Source organism: Bos javanicus, chromosome 10 (genome assembly GCF_032452875.1).
Source record: "Bos javanicus breed banteng chromosome 10, ARS-OSU_banteng_1.0, whole genome shotgun sequence".
In the NCBI taxonomy this organism is placed as follows: Eukaryota; Metazoa; Chordata; class Mammalia; order Artiodactyla; family Bovidae; genus Bos; species Bos javanicus.
Window position 1 is genome coordinate 57258741 of NC_083877.1, and position 20436 is coordinate 57279176.

A 20436-nucleotide genomic window follows, 5' to 3' on the forward strand; every position below is an offset into this window, starting at 1 on the left:
ACATCTTAGCACTTTTGTTTTACCTCTCTTGACTGCTAGGTCAGTAGATAGGTAGGTAGACAGACAGACATAGGGCTTTTTTATTTTTTTGTTTTTATAAATTCAGAGTAAGTGGTGGACATCATGACACTTCAACCCTGTGTACTTCAGTATGAAACTGGCTAGTAGCAGCATGTGACAGCTAATTGTATACATTTCTTCTCTACTCAGTCGAGTTGGTTGCTTGCTATCAGCAAAGGTACCAGTATTTACACCATGGAAATTGGCAGTGCTACAGACCAGGACTTTTTTTTTCCCTTTGCAGAACCAGTTGTTAAACATTTATCATCATACTACTGTGTGTATCTCCTAAAAATAAGCATTCTTGGGAGGGGATAATTATGTATATATATATAATGTATAATTATGGCTGATTCCAGTTGTATGTCAGAAACCAACACAACATTGTAAAGCAGTTTTCCTCCAATTAAAACATAAAAAAAAAATTCTCCTATGTACCTGTAATACAGTTACCATATCCAGGAAATCTATTAGCACAATGCTAATATCTAATTTACTGTTTATGTTCATATTTCTCTAGTAGTCCCAGTATTGTCTATAGTAATACTGCCTTTTAAGGAAGGAAGTTGCTTTCTGTTACAAAAAAGGAGTTAGACCCTGGTGTTGGACATTTAGTAAGCTTTTGGAGAATACCATAAGAATATATAAATGTACAAGTAAGTAAAAGTACTGGCTTTTGGGGAAAAAAAATAGGTCATGTAAATAGGACAGTTAATTAGGATTTTAGGGTATTTCCTTATTTTGTTTAACTTTTTTGAAAAAAAAATTACTTGGACTAAGTGGATTTAAGAGGAAAATGAGTATTGGTAAAATTCCAGGACTTCCCAGTTGAAAAAGAATTATATTTTAAATTATTTTTGCATTGGAAAGAATTCCACTTTTAATCCTGAAGCCTCATGCTACCTCTCTGACTTCATTTCTTGGTACTCTAAGGTTCCCTGTACCCTAGGCACATCGATTTTGCTGTTATTCAGTCACTACAAACACATTGACATCATGGGGACTTGGCATTTGCTGTTTCCTTTTGGACTGTAAGTCTCAAGATTGTCTTTTACATCATTTGACTTTCTACACAGTTGTCACTTCTTCAAAGTGAGGAAGTTGTCACTTCCTAGACCATCTTATCAAAAGAGTACAGGTCTTTTCTTGTCTCTTAACTCTGAATTACTCTTCATTGTACTTGTCACTACTTGACTTGATGTTTTATGTTTGTTATTTGCTTTTTTTGTTTTTCTCTCAATAGGAATATAAACTTCACGAAGGCAGGGACTTAGTGGTGTTTAACCACTGCTGTGTTTGTCAGTGCATGGATTGATGTCTGGCATTTTGTAGCTAGTCAGTAAATATTTATCATTGAATGAATATCTGCATGCATTTTAATATGTTTGTGGTGTAGCATAAAACTTATTACTGGAAAAATTTTGTATTATTTTTCTATGATTTGTTTGTTTCATAACTGTAAGAATTAATTCTACAGTGTCCAATTTTGTTTCTAAATTTATTCCCACTTCTCAAAGTTATTGGGTGGATCAAATGAGATAACTATAAACAAGCATAGTATAAGATGCTTGTATACAGTAAATAGTTAAAGTAATGTCTACTATCAGAGTTCATAGAGGGTGATTAATTTCGGGGCAAAGCCTGTCTTTTGGAAGAGATAGCAGCTGTATTGAGCCTTAAAACACAGTATGATTTGGATAGATGGAAATTTACAGAGACTAAAAAGGGGAAGACTGAAAGACACAAGGAGCAATAAAGATGATCCAGGGATAGCAGGTCGACTGATGTGAATTGGAGGGGTTACTTAGGAATGGGTGAGATTAGGGTTTTGAATGTCAAGGACTTTCAGCTTCATTCATTTGATAGCAGGGCACCATTTATTAGCTTTCTATGATTAAAAAGAACTTCTTGGGAGAATAATTTCAGTACATTTCTATTATTTCATTGTAAACCAGTACAGATACTGAATATCTGACAGTCTTAAAAAATCAGTTTTTTAGCTCTCAAAATTAAATTATAACCTGGTATGATAAAAATTACCTAACACTCATCTCAACTGTTGACTGATTGTTTTCTCCTTTGTATGTTTTCCCTTCACCACCATTCTTTGTAATATATGAGGGATTAATAATTACTGCCTTTTATGAAAATTCTTGGGAATATTAATATGGTATACAATACTGGTTGTACCATGGCTCTTGTTTTATGATACACTTTGTTCAGAGTAGTAAACTGCATGGTTCATTTTAAAATAGCTGTGTGTTAGAACAAATAAGCAGAGAAAGCAATGGCACCCCACTCCAGTATTCTTGCCTAGAAAATCCCATGGACAGAGGAGCCTGGTAGGCTGCAGTCCATGGGATTGCTAAAGTCGGACACGACTTGAGTGACTTCACTTTGACTTTTCACTTTCATGCATTGGAGAAGGAAATGGCAACCCACTCCAGTGTTCTTGCCTGGAGAATCCCAGGGATGGGGGAGCCTGGTGGGCTGCCATCAATGGGGTCACACAGAGTCGGACACGACTGAAGTGACTTAGCAGCAGCAGAACAAATAAGAGGAAACAAGATGAAGTTTGAGATTACTTCTCTCATGGTAGAAGCTTAATGAATTCTGGAGGATTAGAAGCCCTTATACTTTCCAACCTCATGTGAGCTATAGAGTGAGGAGGTCCCCTCAATACTGATAAGCTTTTCTATCTTTGTTAAGGAGAGAATGAACATATATCTTCTCCCCTATCCAACCCAATAAACATTTCACACCAAAGCTTTAAGAAAAAAATTTTGGTCATACAAGGGGTTTGTTCAACGGTGTATTGTGGCAGAAAGAACACAGCAGGAAATCTTAGATTCTGTCATTCATAACTCCTTTCTTAAAAATTGTTTCTCTGGGCATGTGTGTTCTTAAGTTAGTATACTCACTCTTTAGAAGTTGGAATAAGGAACATATCTATGCCTTTGAGGAATCTGCACTCAAATCTTGGTAATTATTTTGTTGATTGACTGCTGGTCCTGGAGACATATTTCTGTAGTCCAGCATATAACAACCCTCCTGTGCTTTTTCTTGTAGTTTATGTTGCAGAGTTCAGGTATCTGCTAGGGGACTCTGAATGACTAACAGTGGAGGGAAAAAAAAGTCATCAGGTTACATCATGGTGCAAATTAAATTCCATTCTAAAGAGCTCAGGACATGAAAATGGTTTTATGATTCTGAGATTACTCTCAAAGTTAAGCTGTTGCCAGAAATCAGAATTGAAAAGGTCCTTAGTGTGAGTCTCTTTCATTTTTTTTACAGCTGATAAAGCATAAGGCCCAAAGGAAAAAAAGTAACCTGTCTAACTATAAAAGTAAAACAAATTACCTACTAACCAGTTGAGAATTTTTCTATACTATATTATTACCTCTGACAAGAGCACAATTGCCCCTAGATTCTGGCCCCATGATCATGATCATCATGATCATTCAGCCTTCCTCAAGGAACGTGGAAGAAACAAAGGCTAGGTGATTATATTTTAACATTCTTCTCCAAGTAGTGTGTACATACTTTTAAAAGAAAGTCAAATGGTAATAAATAGACTCAATGTGAAATAAATATTTAATCCTTGAAACTGGGATGCTAAAAAGAGAAAGGAATATAAAGAAATTAGAGATAATGTCTAAATTTTAAAAGTTAAGAAATAATGTGAAGCTTATTATTAAGAATTATAGAGGAAGAAGTCCATTTTTAGTTTTGTCATGTGAAAAATAAGGCTAGTAATAGTACCTAAATAAAGGACTGGCATAGTGGTTAAATGAGGTAATCCATGTAAAGTGCTTGGAATAGTGTTTGACTCTGAAGAAATATTCAATAAATGTGATGTATTATTGTTAGTATATTAACATTTCTTGAACAAGTAAGAAAAGTACATGTTGTAAGTGCTCTGAAGGAAATATACAAAGGTTAAGAAGGTGACAACTTAGGGCAGGGAGAAGACCCCCTTGCTTGGGATGATTAGCTAAGGCCTCTCTGAGAAAGTGAGGTGAAGATAAGAAGGAGCCTGCTGTGTAATGAGTGAGGAGAACATTGCAGGCCAAAGAAGTGGTATGTTCAAAGGTCCTGAATTTAGAAAGAGCCTGGCATGCGCTAAGAAACAAAAGAAGACCAGGGCATGTACCACTGTTTGGGCATCCTTTACTTGCTCATTTTAGACTGTCTCCTTCACTAGAGTACTTATTCTCCAAGGGCAGGACAGCATCTGACTTCTTCCCTCACACCTGTTATGGTGCTTGGCACAGGGCTGGCATTTGTTAGATAGTTGAGAAAACATTTCATCACTGTCAGTGCTTTGTGGGTGAAGACTTGATCTTTCCTTCAAACAAGATAGCTAGGATGTAGTGAGTTGCTTATGGTTACTTTTTTAAAGGATATTTGGAAAACCTGATGCACAGCTGTAAAGTATTCACATACCATAAAATATCGTAAATTTTATATTTTGACTCAGTGAGTTTCATGGAATAAAAAAATTACATTAAAAATTTAATTTGAATTAACTGTTTTATATATCTATTTTAACCATGAAGTTCACATTTTCTTGGGGGATGGGATGGGTTAAATGCTACCTGGGATGGTCCTGGTTTATGCCTGATGTCCCTGTGTTCAATCCTATTTCACAGTTTGTCTCTCCTTTTTTTATTGTTTTGTACAAAGAATTTTATGTTCACACTAGTGTTGTGCTGTCCTGCTGGTGCACTTAAATCTTGTTTTCTGTTAACTTCTGTTTTATTCTGTATTTAGCTAGCTTGCTGTGTTATGTAGGGTATTGTATTTAATATTTTATAATTTATGTGGACTCTTGTACTAAATCAAGGTATTGACTGGAATGCTTGCTTTGACTTAGTCAAAACACCTGGACTTTGTTTCAGAAAGTCTTGATTTCTAAAATGTTTCTACCAAACTGCACATGTTTTAGCAAAAAAAATTTTAGTCAAAGTCATCAGAATTCTTATGAACAGTGTCTTCTGTGGTAAATGTTAAATTAGTGATTGTACAGTGTATAGGTAAAATGACTTATTTTTAGAATTTACTGTTAAATATGGTAAAACTCTGGACAATTGGATTCCTTTCCCTCTCTTCTCCTGAATCATGTTCATTGGGCACCTGATACATGCCTGGCACTTACATGGTAGAAATAAAATGATGAGCAAGAACTAACATGAACTTTGCCCTCTGGAACCTATAGTTAAATGTAGTCTTTCCTCACTTTTTTTCCTGGAGGTTACCCTTTGCTGTTTTGGAAGAGGTGCAAAGGGCCAGTAGGGGAACTGGCCCAGAGGAAAAAAGTAGCAGATGGCCTGCACAGACTTGTAGATCTTTGACATTCCACTACTCTTTTCTATTTGTTGTTGTCTCAAATATTTTTGGTTTGAACATAGGGTTATGTGTGTATGTGTTGGTTGTTCTGTTTTTGTTTTTGAGAATAAGGAATGGAAATTTTTTCTCAGTAAGTGCAGGTTTCACTTGAGGTGCTTATTAGTTCATGATACTTTGTTGATTTTCCCCTCTAGGTGATGCAACTAAAACCTTTCTGGTCTAAAAGGTTAGAAGCTATTGAGGTAGTCAAAAAATAAGTACTTTGCACAAGGTTGCTAGGTAAAATAATTGTGTAAACTGAGATTGTATCTAAAATGGAGAGCTTTGAAAGGCTGACTACAACATTTGTGTGAATAAAAAGAAAATGCTCCCTCTACACAAAAGGGTAGATGCAGTAGTTACAGAATTCATGCATTCTGGTGGTAAATCTCTAGCAATTACTTCTTTCTCAGACTCGGTAAAACATATCAGCCTTTAATATGTGCTTCCAAAGTCCATATTGGTTGAATGTGATAAGGTAGAACCAAACACCTATTGGAGAGAATTAAGGTGGGGGGAGGGTCACTGAGAGGTAGTATCACATGGAGCAGTAGGTTAAAATTTTTTTTGACTGCTCACAATTACAAACAGTTGAAGTTGCTGCCCTGTAACAGCATTCCCTCCTCCCAAACAAAATTTGGTACTCAGTCTTGCTCATGAAGTGGTAACTGATCTTTTCTTTTTCCCATTTTATTTAAAAAGAAAATGATAGTCCCAGACCTTTAGATTAATTTCACAGCACATATAATCCTACAGATTATTTTAGCATTTAGAAGAACTTGAAAAACCTTGGTTAAAGTTCTGATTTTTCTTATGGTTACTGGGGGGAACATTAGAAGGATGGGATAGTTAGGAAGTTTGGGATGGACATATACACAATTCTATATTTAAAATGGATAGCCAGCAAAGTTGTACTGTGTAGCACGGGCAACTCTGCTCAATGTTATGTGGCAGCCTTGGATGAGAGGGGAGTTTGGGGAAGAATGGATACATGTATATGTATGGCTGAGTCCCTTTGCTATCTACCTGAAACTATCTCAACATCGTTGATTGTATTTCAAAGTAAAATAAAAAGTTAAAAAAATAAATAAAGTTCTGGTTTTGTCACCTGATCTGTTTAAGCTTAATTAAATTACCTAGCTTCTCTGAACTTCAGTTAGTTCAGTTCAGTCACTCAGTTGTGTCCGACTCTTTGCAACCCCATGGACTGCAGCACACCAGGCCTCCCTGTCCTTCACCGACTCCCAGAGTTTACTCAAACTCATGTCCAGTGAATCGGTGATGCCATCCAACCATCTCATCCTCTATCATCCCTTTCTCCTCCCACCTTCAATCTTTCCCAGCATCAGGGTCTTTTCATATGAGTCAGTTCTTCACATCAGGTGGCCAAAATATTGGAGTTTCAGCTTCAACATCAGTCCTTCCAATGAATATTCAGGACTGATTTCCTTTAGGATGGACTGGTTGGATCTCCTTGCAGTCCAAGGGACTCTCAAGAGTCTTCTCCAACACCACAGTTCAAAAGCATCAATTCTTTGGCACTCAGCTTTCTTTATAGTCCAACTCTCACATCCATACATGACTACTGGAAAAACCGTAGCTTTGACTAGATGGACCTTTGTTGGCAAAGTAATGTCTCTGCTTTTGAATATGCTGTCTAGGTTGGTCTTAACTTTTCTTCCAAGAAGTAAGCGTCTTTTAATTTCATGGCTGCAGTCACCATCTGCAGTGATTTTGGAGCCCAAAAATATAAAGTCAGCCACTGTTTCCACTGTTTCCCCATCTATTTGCCATGAAGTGGTGGGACCGGATGCCATGATCTTAGTTTTCTGAATGTTGAGCTTTAAGCCAACTTTTTCACTCTCCTCTTTCACTTTCATCAAGAGGCTCTTTAGTTCTTCTTCACTTTCTGCCATAAGGGTGGTGTCATCTGCATATCTGAGGTTATTGATATTTCTCCTGGCAATCTTGATTCCAGCTTGTGCTTCATCCAGCCCAGTGTTTCTCATGATGTACTCTGCATATAAGTTAAATAAGCGGGGTGGTTGAGTTTCAGTCTCCTCATTGGTTAAAATTGAGATAATGTATTCATTTTAGAAGTTTGTTGTAATGACATAACCTGAGGAAAGTAGTTGTACCAGTCCCTTAAACACATAATCAATGGCTATTTTTATTCTCTCTAGTTTGTTAGCTTAGGAAAGTGAAAGTGATAATAATGGTGAATCCTATTCAGAGGAAAATTAATTCAGTTTTAGATATATTAGAGTTTGCATTCAAACAGATAGCCAAAAGAGTTCAGTCACATCATTTGGAAACAAGAGTGTATGAAATAGTCTGAAATTAACAAATTTTAAAAAAATGCAAGTAAACAGTATTAAAGCTTTGAGGACTTAACAAGTGAGTCTTAAAGCTGCATGAGGTTTTCTTGTGTCGCTGAGAGTCGGACACGACTGAGTGACTTCACTTTCACTTTTCACTTTCATGCACTGGAGAGGGAAATGGCAACCCACTCCAGTGTTCTCGTCTGCAGAATCCCGGGGACGGGGGAGCCTGGTGGGCTGCCAGACGTCTATGGGGTCGCACAGAGTCGGACACGACTGAAGCGACTTAGCAGCAGCAAACTGTTTTACTTTACTAGATTTTGTTAATATTCTTCAAAAATTTTAAATGCAGGACCTGTCATTTGTATGACTATTGGCATAACTCAAATTTATGGCTAGTGATAGCTAGCTGTAGGGGGGTGGTGATGATGGTTGGGGGAGACAAACAGGACTTGGAATTAGACCTCTGTTAGATGATTCTGTTTCTTCATTCTTATTTCACAGTGTTGTGATTGTCAAAGGGTCGAGTAAATGTAAGATACATTATCTCCATGGAAATACTTTTACTAAAATATCATTTTATCAGGATAAAAAATTCTTGTTTCTGGACCTTTAAGACTGAATCAAACATACCCTTCTTTATAATAGTGAAAGATTGACAACATCCCAGACCATGTCTTTAAAGAAATATGGGTCTAGGTAAAGGGGATTCCATGTGTATCCTGGCATGTATTTTATTTAAGAATGATGATAGTATTTTTATTAAGACCCAAGTAGTATAGGACATTAAAAATTAACTCTTATTCCTGGTCTTGATACTTATTAAATGTATCTAGTGTGTAGATAAGATATTATTAGAGTGTTTGTCCAGTAGCTTAGATTATAAATAACCCCTGTTCTTGCTCATTTTAAACAATGTAGTATGAATGATGCCAAAAAACAGGCTAGAACATTTTCTTCTCTCCAAGATCTTAGATTTTGTAAACAAGGCTCTGCTCCTAAAACTAATCTAGGTCATCATAACCCCAAATCTTTTGAAAGATGACAATCTCAATTAAGCCTATTAGGTTCTTTTTAATACTGCAAATTTATGAAGTGTTTTAGGTCTTAAAAACACAATATGTTTGGATTGTATAGTCACTTGGCTTATTTGTACCATGTGATAATGAATACAAATCACTGGATAATCATTTCAGCAATAATGATCACTGGAATTCTCCATGTGAGTGGAAATTAATGTAGCCTTTTATGGCTTAATTTATCCAATACTGACCTAACAGCATAATTTTTGAATAAATATGGATTTAATGAGAAAAGTCATAAATTTTCTTAATTCCTTAAATTGTAAAATTTAGTTTTATTTAGTCTTTCTTGCAAATAAGTTAGTGAACTGTGAAATGTGTTGTTAAAGTGACATTATTTAACAAACTAAAAATGTCAGTGTCATAAAAATCTTTCTATGATAGTCAAGATTTAAATTTTATCCCTATTGATATTAATATGGGATACTACTAATGTATTATCCTTTTATTTGTTGGTGTGTGTGTATGTATGAATGTACATTTGCTGTTTAGCAACATGTTTATAGAACTGATGTTTGCAAAAGAAAAGAGGAAACTTAAATTGCTTGAGAGCCTGGCGTGCTGCAGTCCATGGGGTTGCAAAGAGTCAGACACGACTCAGTGACTGAACTGAACTGAACTGAGAGCCAAGTATTGGGCTAGATAGCTCATAACTCTAGAGAAATTATTACTGCCACTTTACAGATGAAGAAATAGACTCAGATAGCTTAAATCATTTGACAGTACAGCTTCTTAAGAGGAAAGAACTTGAACCCTAGACACGCTAGCTCTTCTCCATTATGTCTTGCTGCTTTAAGGGATCTTTTCAGTAATTAGGTTGTATTTTGTGCAAACATGTTTACACTGTTAACCCCTAGAAGACTGACTACCAGTGATGACAATATCCTATTTGTGCTGTTTTTCAAAATTATTGTATCTTGTCCCATTTGATCCTTACAACATACCAACATTGCAGTCAAAAGAAGAAGAAAAAAAAATATTTCTGATTTAGAAATGAATAATTTCAGAGAAGTATTTAAGGTGGAGTTTAGTCTAGAACCCAGATCCGTAGTTCCTGGTTCAATGTTCTTTTCTACCTCCTTTACTTTCTCTGAATCAGGTATGTGATCTGTGATTATGAAGTAGTGAAGTTCACAGATTGAACCTTTTATTGTGTCCTTAATGTAACTATAGCCTGGCTCCCTGTTTAGCAGTCAAATCCTGTTTTTCTGTCTTGTAAGTAACATCAATGACAGTTCTGAGGTGTAATGGGGCTGTAGTGGTGGTTATTGAATGAGTAATAAATAGAAAAATGTTAGCTTGAGATTTTTGTATTTCAAGTTTATTCTTATATGATGCCATATTTGTCTTATGGAAATATAATTATGAAAGGAATTGTTAAAAGCACACAGATTTAGGAATACCTGTTTCCTGGCTTTGCCCACTTAGTTTTGCCTACTTGAGCAGGTTATAAAGCAGTTTTCTCATCTGTGAGAATAGTAACTATCAGAGGAGATGGGCATGTAAAGAAATTAGCACTATGCCTGGTCCATGGGCCTACATATATAGTGATGGTGGTGGTGGTTTAGTCGCCAAGTTGTGTCCGACTCTTGTGATATATATAGTAGCTATGTAATTACCTTTGAAGGGTTCTTTTTTCTTCTAGCAATTTATCTTTTTTGTTTAAAAACTATCCAAGCTAGCATGGTTATCTCTTAAAGAGAGATATCTTAAAAGATATCTTAAAAGATAAGGTATCTTAAAAAGCTTCCTCGATGGCTCAGTGGGTAAAGAATCTGCCTGCAATACAGGAGACACATGAGACGCAGGTTCAATTCCTGGGTCAGAAATATCCCCTGGAGGAGGAAATGGTAACCCACTCTAGTATTCTTGCCTGAAAAATCCCATAGACAGAGGAGACTGGCGGGTTACAGTCCTTGGGGTCACAAAGAGTAGGACATGACTGAGTGACTAAGCACGGCATCTTAAAAGTAGATAGTTCGATTGTTTCTGCTAACAGAGGACTCGGATTATGTGAAACAGTTAATATTTCAAATTTTTCCATTCTGTATTTGGAATATGTAGCTTAAAAAAACTCATGGGAGATCTGCTTCCTACTTATTTCCTTAGATTAATATAAAATAGATAATTTACACTTCTTGAACTGGCCCATTTGGAGAACACAATTATGATCATACTGGGCAAAAAGGGTTTTTTTTCCTGGTTGAGGGTTGAGAATTGAGAACCTGAGACTAGTACTTAGTATAGCATTTTATTGATATATTATTCAGATTTTTAACTTGTTGACTGTTGAGATTATTTATAGCATTGTGTACCACAATGAACCAGGGGAAAAAGCAACCATTCTTCAGAATTATATAAAGTGCCATTTTGAAATTTATTTATCATTTTGAAAACTGGTAGCAGAGGAAGCATTTTGCTAAATAAATGTCTTGGTTGCATTTTACTTTTTAAGGTGGCATGTCTCTTCCAGTTCATTTTATTCACTTGTAATTACATGCTTCTGATTAAATTTAGTATTTTTAATAAGTTCTCTTTGAATATGTTAATAGTTTTAGATTATAGAAACTGGCTATTATTAGCCTTTAATTAAAAATTTTAAGAATTTTAACTGAAAGGAAGTATTCTAAAACAGTTTAGAGATCATATATTCTTTTTTTCAAAGATATAGGAAGAAGTTAATTTTGAATTATGCAATTATTTATCCAAAATTTTTTTAAAATCTATTTTCTTTGGTTCTAGTTGTATGACTTGAATAAATGTTTGGAATTGATATTCTTATTTAAACTTGTTCTATTTAACTTTGCATGGTTATGAAATCAAATAAAGTAGTATATGGAATATAAATCAGTCATGGTGCTAGGTAAGCAATAATGTAGATAGTTGTAGTATCTCCCTTCAAAGCACTTACAGTGTGGTGGAGGAGAATGTCCAACCAGTCATTTTGCAAATAATTATTTAACATTTTGTGAGCTAAGTACTAAGAAAAAAGTATAGAGAGACGGAGACCAGGTTCAGAAAGCTGCCCTGGGGAAGAGAAATTTAAGGGAGACTTATCAGTGGAAGGGATTGTGGGAGACCACTCCAAGCAAATAAGGAATAGAATTTGCAAAGGCTCTTAAGTTTTGAAGAACCTTAAGAGTCCTTAGTAACCAAAAAAAGCAGTCTGACTAGCAAAGAGCACCTTTTAGCCTTCACAGTAGTCCTGTGAATTAATTCCATTTTATAGACAAGAAAACTGAAGCTCAGAGTAGTTTACTAATTTGTATAGGGTCTTACTGTTTTTAAATGGCAGATTCATATTTTGAACCCAAGTTGGTCAGCCTGACTCCAACATCCTTGTTCTCTCTACTCTGCCATTCTTTCTCTGAGTCGCTTATCTCAGAGGTTATTGTGCTCCCAAACACATCTCTCTCATTATTTCTCAGAAGGCTTAGCAGCTCTCCTTCTGGCTAATTGTTAAGCCAACGATCGGGTTCTTTCCTTATACTACTAAGGTAATAAGGTTTAACTCTTACAGGTTATATCTCTTACTTGTATTCTGTAGAACTCCAGGGATCCTGAAAGCTTTTTCAAGGGTAGGAATTTTGTAGATTCTGGGACTAATATGAAACTGCAGTGTTGTTTGTAGCCTCTTATTTAAAAATAGCCTCATGGTGCTCATGGGGTGCTTTAATAGTGCCAACATTTCCATCAGCCTCTCTGCCCTATCCACAAGACACTCCACATAAACAAAGATCTGAGTAATAAATAGTATGCTTCTGCTGTTGCCTCTGCCTACTCTCTCCTGTATAGAAATCCTAATGCCACCACTAATAATGCATTTTATTGGAAGAATGCAGATTTAAAGGATTCCATTGCTTTAAAAGTTTGAAAAACACTATCCTAGTTTGTGTGAAGTTCATGGGAAATATTTCCTAAATGAGAAATTTTTCTGATTCTTCATATCTGTTTATCTGCTACTACCTGCATTGACTCCCCCAAACATTTTTCCTAGAGGGAAAAAAATTCCTGAAAAATAAATTTAATTCAGACTCAGTGTCATTGTTTTATGTTGTCATTGTTTGTATGAGAAGAGATATTTTAATGCAGATACCTAGTTAAATCTTTTATTGTCAGAGTTTACTGAGCAATTTTTTCTAAGCAACCTGTTAACCTCAGTTTGTCTTGCCCTCTTAAAAGACACCGCATAAATTTGAGGGAGGACTATTTTTAGGTCTTGTCTTGTTTTAACTAACTAATCTTGGTTTTCTTGGAATTTGTGAAGTTTGTTGTAAAGTAATTCATAGTTCTGGGTAGACAGAGGTTAATGCTTTATCCTGATTGTCCTAAATTTTTGTATTCTTTGTTTACAGAGGGTTTCACATGGTAGAACCTGATTTACTTGAAATGCGAAGTAATAAATTGATTCCCTCCACCACCCCTTTGTCCTCTGTTTTATGTGAAACACCGACTGAAGTGAATGTTTGCCCTATGAATTTCTCTCCATTTTAAAAGTACCCAGAGACGCACATTTTAGGGACTCATGCTAGAATACTTTGTCATTATCGTCACACCAATCTTTCCTTTCACGTTGCCTAAACACAGCTGAGTTGGTAAGAGGAGCAAAGACAACAAGATAGCGCTGCCAAGTAGAAGGGAAGCTGTAGTGGACCCAACGAGCAGGGGCGGCAGAGCACACCCTCCATCCAATCAGCTGTGAGTGCTGTTGCTATGTGCGCTCTTACTCTGCTGCCTTTGTGAAAAACCTTACACAGAGCGAAGCGAAATCAGCACCCACGGCTGAACATTTGTTTTAACCACTGCAGACATCTGGATCCCTCAGTTACTGACTGTATAGCTATTGACAGCCAGAAGGCAACTTCTTTTGTACAAGGATTCCAGTATGGTTTTCAGTGGAAACAAAGGGCTTCACAGAGAAGGTGTGTAATGAAGTGTTTTCAACGGCTTTATTTTTAAACTTCCAATTTTCAGTAGCTGTTTACAGTTGCAGTGTTTGCTTTGCGTGGATTTTTAATAAACAGGTCTAGGAAAATGATCTCATGTTGAAAACCATTGAACTTAGAGAATTTTCTTTACCTTCAAATAGCCTGTTTTCTTTGAACAGCATGGCTTAAAAGATTATTAAAATGCTCATCTGAACAATGAGGAGGGAGAAAAGAAACCAAAATACAATGTGCTTACTTTAATGGGGGAAAATATGACAAAAACGAGAAAATTGGGAAGAGAAAGAGGTTTAGACAGAAGTATTAACTGTACTTGGGTGCGGGAGGTTTTTGTTTTTGTTTTTTTTAAATAGAAGCTCTTAAGGAGAATGTATTTTATAGAAGTTACATATTTTTAACTGAAATTCATTGTTTCTAAATTTGAAGAGATTATCAGAATTTAGCTTAGTGAGAATTTTGACATAGTTTTGATGTTCAATCTTTCTGTAAAGGATTTCTGAAGATGCAACCTCAAATTGTATAAGCTCTTAATTGTTTGATCTGTTGGCTAGTTCTTCTCAGTTCAGATAAAGTATAGTAGTATAATCAAAATGCAGACAGTGGTGTGTTCTACTAAATAAATGTCCATATAGAAAATTGAAAATATAAAGGATTTTGCAGACAAACTAGAAATGTATAAGATACTATTTTTAAAATTAAAGTAAGCCTCAATTAAATGTAATAATTCCTTATCTGACTTACTTAATACTGCAGATATAGTAAAGTCTTATTAAATTAAACCTCACCAATTCAGTATTTGTAATAATTAAACAAAATATGGGTTACAGTTTACTTTTATGAGATCTGGAAAAACCAGTTTATCCAACTAATTACAGGCAAGTTTTAAAATATCTTAAACAGAAATCTTCACGCAGTTTCAAATACTGTGAAATTATATCTTACATAGTTGATTTAGCTAATGATTCTTTTAAATTAATTAAAGCAGAACAGAATACTAATTAACATATTACCCATTTATAAACAGTTTTCTTTTGTTTATCTACTTTCACCTGTAAGTGGCTCCTTTTTAATTCACTAGGCAATTTATGTCTGAGTAAAATTAGTATAATATAAATTCCAAGCTAATATGCGAGCTTTATATTTTATCTCTACAAATGATATATTTTGGAATATGATTGGTTTTGACATTATTCTCTTCAAGAAGTGCTTGTAATTAGGGAGGGTCAGCATTATTTGATAAGCCAAGAGGGCTCTTTTTTCCTTGAAAAGAACTCAAAATATATTTCATGCTTTTGTGCACATTACTGACCATTTTTACGGGTACATGTATATTTAGAAAGGTATTTTATGTGAACCTACATATTGCTAAACTTAAAAAAAATCTGGCATTTCTTAGTTTTTTTCAGTTTGTTATATGTAGCCAAAACTTGATAGGCATTATAAAAATTATGGCAAAATAAAAAAAGCTATTATATACTTTGTACTTGCTAGCCTTCATGATATAAAGCACTCATTTGCAGAAGAGAAGCTGGGAGGGGGGGCAGGTGGGCAGGGATGGGAGGCAGAGGGTTGTTAAATGGGCCCAAACTCATCAAATATAGCTCTAATCCCATGGAACTCAGTCTAGTTATTTCCCTTTTTTGAGCTATCACTCTCATCAATTACTCATTTTATTTTTTAATTATACAACCACAGAAACCAAAGTGTTCCTCGTATTGGTTCCCCATCTGCTTGGTTTATTTCTTAAGAGTTAACAGACTTTCCAAGAGAAGGATGATTTCATTCATATGCTGCAAAAAAAAAAAGAACATGATGTTGGCAAGAAATTTAGATCTGCTTCTGTGTCACACAAAAGCCTTGCCATTGTGTTGTAGGAGGAATAGTCTTGCCAGAATCCTAGATTTTATTTCTGGGTTCATCACCTAAAGATGGTTCTTATACATCTTATACATGTGAGAGTTCCTGTTCAGTAACAGAATCTCAGGGTAATAACTGATTTTTTAAAATCTGGTCAAGGTGACATTGCTAGCATACTTCAGCTCTTTGAATTTATCTGTTATTTGACGATAGAATTTTAATTGTCTTATTCTGTGTCAGATCTTTCTGACTTTGTTTGTTTGTACTTGTAAATAGAAAAATACTTCAGTTCTCAAAAGTAGTGATTTCTTTTTTGTCTTAGCCACTTGATAGGATAGCAAATAGAAATTCTCATATTTATCAGATGCAGTGTTTTCTGTAACAGATTTTATTTCAAATAAAATATTTTTAACTTTTAAATCACCAGGCAATAATATAGAATATGTAAATAGTATTTCATTTATAATTCTTCAAAAAATTTCTCTTATTTAGAATTTCAGGTTAAGAAGGGGTAACAACCCAAGTATTTCTTTTTCTTTTGGTCTTTTGTGAAATCTTTTTTTAAAAAATAATTCCTACAGCAAATATTATCCCCAAGTGTTTGATTCCTACATGTATGCTCTAAGTATTGTAGCACTATATGCAGTGTTTCTTTGACTCTTCCTTGCAGAAATTCCATTCACTTACTCCTGTTCTGAACCCAGAAAAGATTTGATTATTATAGTCAGCTAGGCAACTCAGTTTTGTCTTAATAACTCTTGATCAGACATTTTCATATAGCAGCAGTGCTATTATGTAAACTGTATTGCTTTTGCAAGAGTATAATCTTTTAAAAAAAATCTTCAGATGCCATTGTATCTAAAATCAGAGACCCAAGTTTTAAAAACACAGTTGTTTGGAGTATTACTTGAATCTGATTATATAATTCTTTGTGATGAGGCTGAGTTATTAAGCTATTACTTGATAAACTGGAAATATTGCCTTGTTTTCTTCGCTGGTCTCAGTTTTACTCATTCAAAGACTTCTGAACATCAAAGGATTTGAATTATAAGGTTTATGATAAGCACAGGAACATTAAAATTATAAATTACAGGAGGTAGTCAAGATAGAGTAGAAAAAAGAATTGGGTCCTAAGAGTCATATATAGCTGTACCTCGCATTTTGCTGTAAGCTTCTTGTTATCCAGAGTATGAAAAGAAAACTCTGCCAGTTATTTGCAATCCCTGTTATTTATGTAACATTTTATTGCTAAATATTAGCCATTCTCTTTTCTTTAAAAATTATTCTACATTTTTAAATTCTGATGAGAATTTTAAGTATACTATAAATATAATTTTTTATATTTTTCTTCTAAGTTTCACATATTCAGATATACTTTTATGCAGAATCTCAATCTTCTAAGATACTTTATGACCCAGAAAGTCTTCGAAACTTGGGGATTTGGGCAGAAGAAAGGGCAGAGCTGGACTTTCTGGTAGTCCAGTGGTTAAGACTCCGAGCTTCCAGTGCCCCCACTTAAGGCCAAGTGAGTTCAATCCCTGATTGCGGAACTAAGATCCCACATGCCTTGCTTGGCATGGCCAGAAAAACAAACAAAAAAGAAGAAGAAGATAGGGCAAGGCTGATAGGGAAGTATGTGACTAAACCTCTGAAGAAAGATAATAGTCAATAATGGCAAGGAAACAATGAGTAAATGGGAAAATAAATGAAGTCAAGGAGGCAGAAAAAAATTTATTTGATACAGTGTTATTTTTGAGGGGGGTGTGTGTGTATGTATGCATAAAAGTTCCCACCAGTGCTGGGCTGACTGACTAGAGCTGGTAAATTCACCAGGGATTTGTTTACTGGGAAGTAACTTGTTTCTGACTTTTCTTTTAAATTCCTCAACTAGGTTGTGATAAGGATGACCTTGTATTTACCACTCATTAATGACAAGGGACAAGTCAGCTGTCTGGAAACCAGAAGTTAAATTTTATCACATACATGATGAATGTAACTGTTTTGAAATATAAGAACTTACAGAATAAAAATCTGGTGATATAGGGGCTAAAATGTAAAAACTCAAAATTCCAAGCCAAAATGTTCAGAAAATGGTCTTTTGTCATTTTAATAAGTACACAAAATTTCAGGTTCTTTTTCAACTGATCACATTATTTTCATTGCTTTGGGTAGTGATAATTTTATGTTATTTTGGGAGAGAGGTTCAATCTGGTTCCCGTCCTGGTTTTCATATTTTAATCAAGTGCTAAGATTTTGTGATTCTTACATAAACATATTTAGTCTTTCAATTCGGCTGAAGATAAAGTTTAGCTTATTGAAAATTAGAGAACCAGCAAATGTAAAGAAAAGACAATCTTTTACTGGTTTACTCCATTTTTTTCACTGTCAGTGCATTCAATGGTACTACCTAAGTGGCTTCTGCATTGGATCCAGAAATTATTTTACATCTAACAAAAAGGGTAGGAGAACCTTTTTAGAAATACGTTTCCTGGTTTTACCTGACTGCATTGCATTGGTGTGTTTGTTTACCTTAAATCATTGTTTCTGAAAATATCCACATAGAAAAAGAATAAAAAGATTGCTCTATGTCCTTGTTTTATATTTTGGGTACTGACCCTTTTGAAAATCTGATGAAAAATATCAACCCTCTTGCTAGAAAAAATGCATCTATGTATATACATAGATAATTTTGTGGAAAATAGCCAAAGGTTCATAAATTCTCTTAAGAAATCTTATTAGACATAATTTGGTTTTAGTCAGAGAATAAAAGCATTAATTTTAGAGAATTGAGGTTTAAAACAGATTGGATAAGAACTTCAGGATATGAATGGAAGCAAAGTATTAAGTAGTGAGTGTGCAGTGCTGTTTTGTCACTTTTTGAGGAGAGGGGAAATGTTCTAACATATACGCCATACATTCGTACTCTTGCAGATGGATTTGTTCTGGGGAGGACCCCACATTCCTGTGCTGACTTCTCTATTCTGGATGAGCTTCTGATAGAGAATCTAGTCAAAAGGACCAGGCCGAGAATGTGTAATATCTAGATCTGAGGACCTACATATCATCTCTGAGTTGTAGGTTGAGATTACAGGAAATCTCAAAGACACCTCCTTTGGCCTTAGACTTTCACCAGAATGCTCTTCCAGAAATTGCTCTGTGCGAGAGATGACAGACCCACTGCCGTGGATGGTACCTAGTTCCATCTTTGTTCTAGAGAACTGAGCAGAACTGATCTTAGTGTATGTGCTCAAGTTTTCAACTCTTAATTAAAAACAATTCTACATCCACTTTTTATTTCTGCTGGAGTTTTAGGATTCACACATACCAACAATCAGTGGAAAATACAAATGTTGAGGGTGCTTAGAAGAAGGAGTCATGCATGTGGTAGAGGGAAGGAGATTGAAAGGACATAGTGTATTTTTGGGGACCAGCCTATGTTATAACCGTATTCCCATGAGGTAAAAATGTAAGAAAGACTAAATTAGGTTAAGCTTGAGGATAATTTTGGAAAGCTATGTGCCAGTTATCTGAGTTTAGTAAAGCTGGAACAAAACAAAACAGCACTAGAATAGTAGATGGTTGCTTTTTTAGCACAGGGTCATCTTTTGAGTGTAGAGCTAAATCTAGAACTTGTGGTTTTGGGAGAAAGGACTTTGTTTCCTTTTGTGGCAGTGTTTTCTCAGCTTTTCCTCCCCTGCTTCTTTCTGCATGTGGTGTGGAGCGATAACACCCGTATGATCAGAAATATTCCCACAAAAGACAGTCGAAAGGACAGTATTTTCTACTTTAGTATTTTCAGGCCCTGAAACAGTAGCGAATTAGGCTTAATGATTTACACAGAGAACAGAGAAATTATAAAATAAGATCAGTGTAACTAAGAAAGAAATGAATAAAATCTATATAGCTCTGTTTGTGTCCATGTATCTGTGGTGTATGGCAAAAAGCACAATCCTGGTAACCTGAACTTAAGGAGACAAAACAAATGGACACTAGTAAATTTTGTCAATGACGCTGACAGGTTCTAATTGTTTCATTTTAAATATTAAGACTCTGGGAGCTTTCTCTGATATCTAAGATTGAGTTCCCACCTAACCATTCCCATAGCACTGAAATATACTCCTGTTATTTATCAAGCATCACCCTGAATTAGCTTTACCTGAATGTACTCCACAAGACTGTCCTCTGCTTGAAGGCAGAACAGCAGCTGATTCTGCCGTTGCTTTCAGGAGACGAGCTGGGTTTCACTTGAATTTTTTGACACATAGAGACTTCATTTTCCACTCTTACCTTTGAGCCAATATTTAAATTGCTTAAAATTTAGTTTTCTTTCTAGAGCTTAAGTTGCCCTCAACTCATCACATAAGCAGTCAATAGGTTGGTATGAAGAATTCTGTTATTCCTTAAAAGACTGTTGAGACCTAGAAATTCCAATAACAGATATGGAAATTAGAACTCAGAAAGTGCTCTCTCTCCTTTTTATTTTTTTAAATTAAATGTTTTTGCCCTGGCCTAGAGATTTGGTGTCTACCTAATGCAATTAAAAAAATTTTTTAAACAGATATTTCCTTGTCCCATTTAAGAAAATCACATAGATAAGGGCATTTAAAAAACTCACAAAAAACTATTTCAGTGCAAAATATCAAATTCAAGATAATTATCTGGACAGGGAAACAACAAGCCTTTATCACTTTAACTGGAAGTAAGCTGAAATAGGGAGAAAACAAATGTGATGGAATATTAACCATTCATTATTTTAGCAGTGTTTGCGAGCTTGTTCATGCC

General features: G+C 35.2%; 1 protein-coding gene across 8 annotated transcripts in view; it reads left to right on the plus strand.

Moving 5' to 3' along the window:
• The window catches only part of ATOSA (atos homolog A), an 85105-nt gene that overhangs the window by 11859 nt on the left and 52810 nt on the right, over positions 1–20436 (plus strand). Inside the window, exon 1 of one of the 8 annotated variants that reach the window (XM_061428727.1) lies at positions 11616–13773. The exons of the other annotated variants lie outside the window; for them this stretch is intronic. Coding sequence (XP_061284711.1) covers positions 13737–13773 — 37 coding nt within the window. The 5' untranslated portion in view covers positions 11616–13736. Of the gene's footprint in view, positions 1–11615; positions 13774–20436 lie in introns of those variants that run through there. 8 annotated transcript variants of the gene reach the window in all.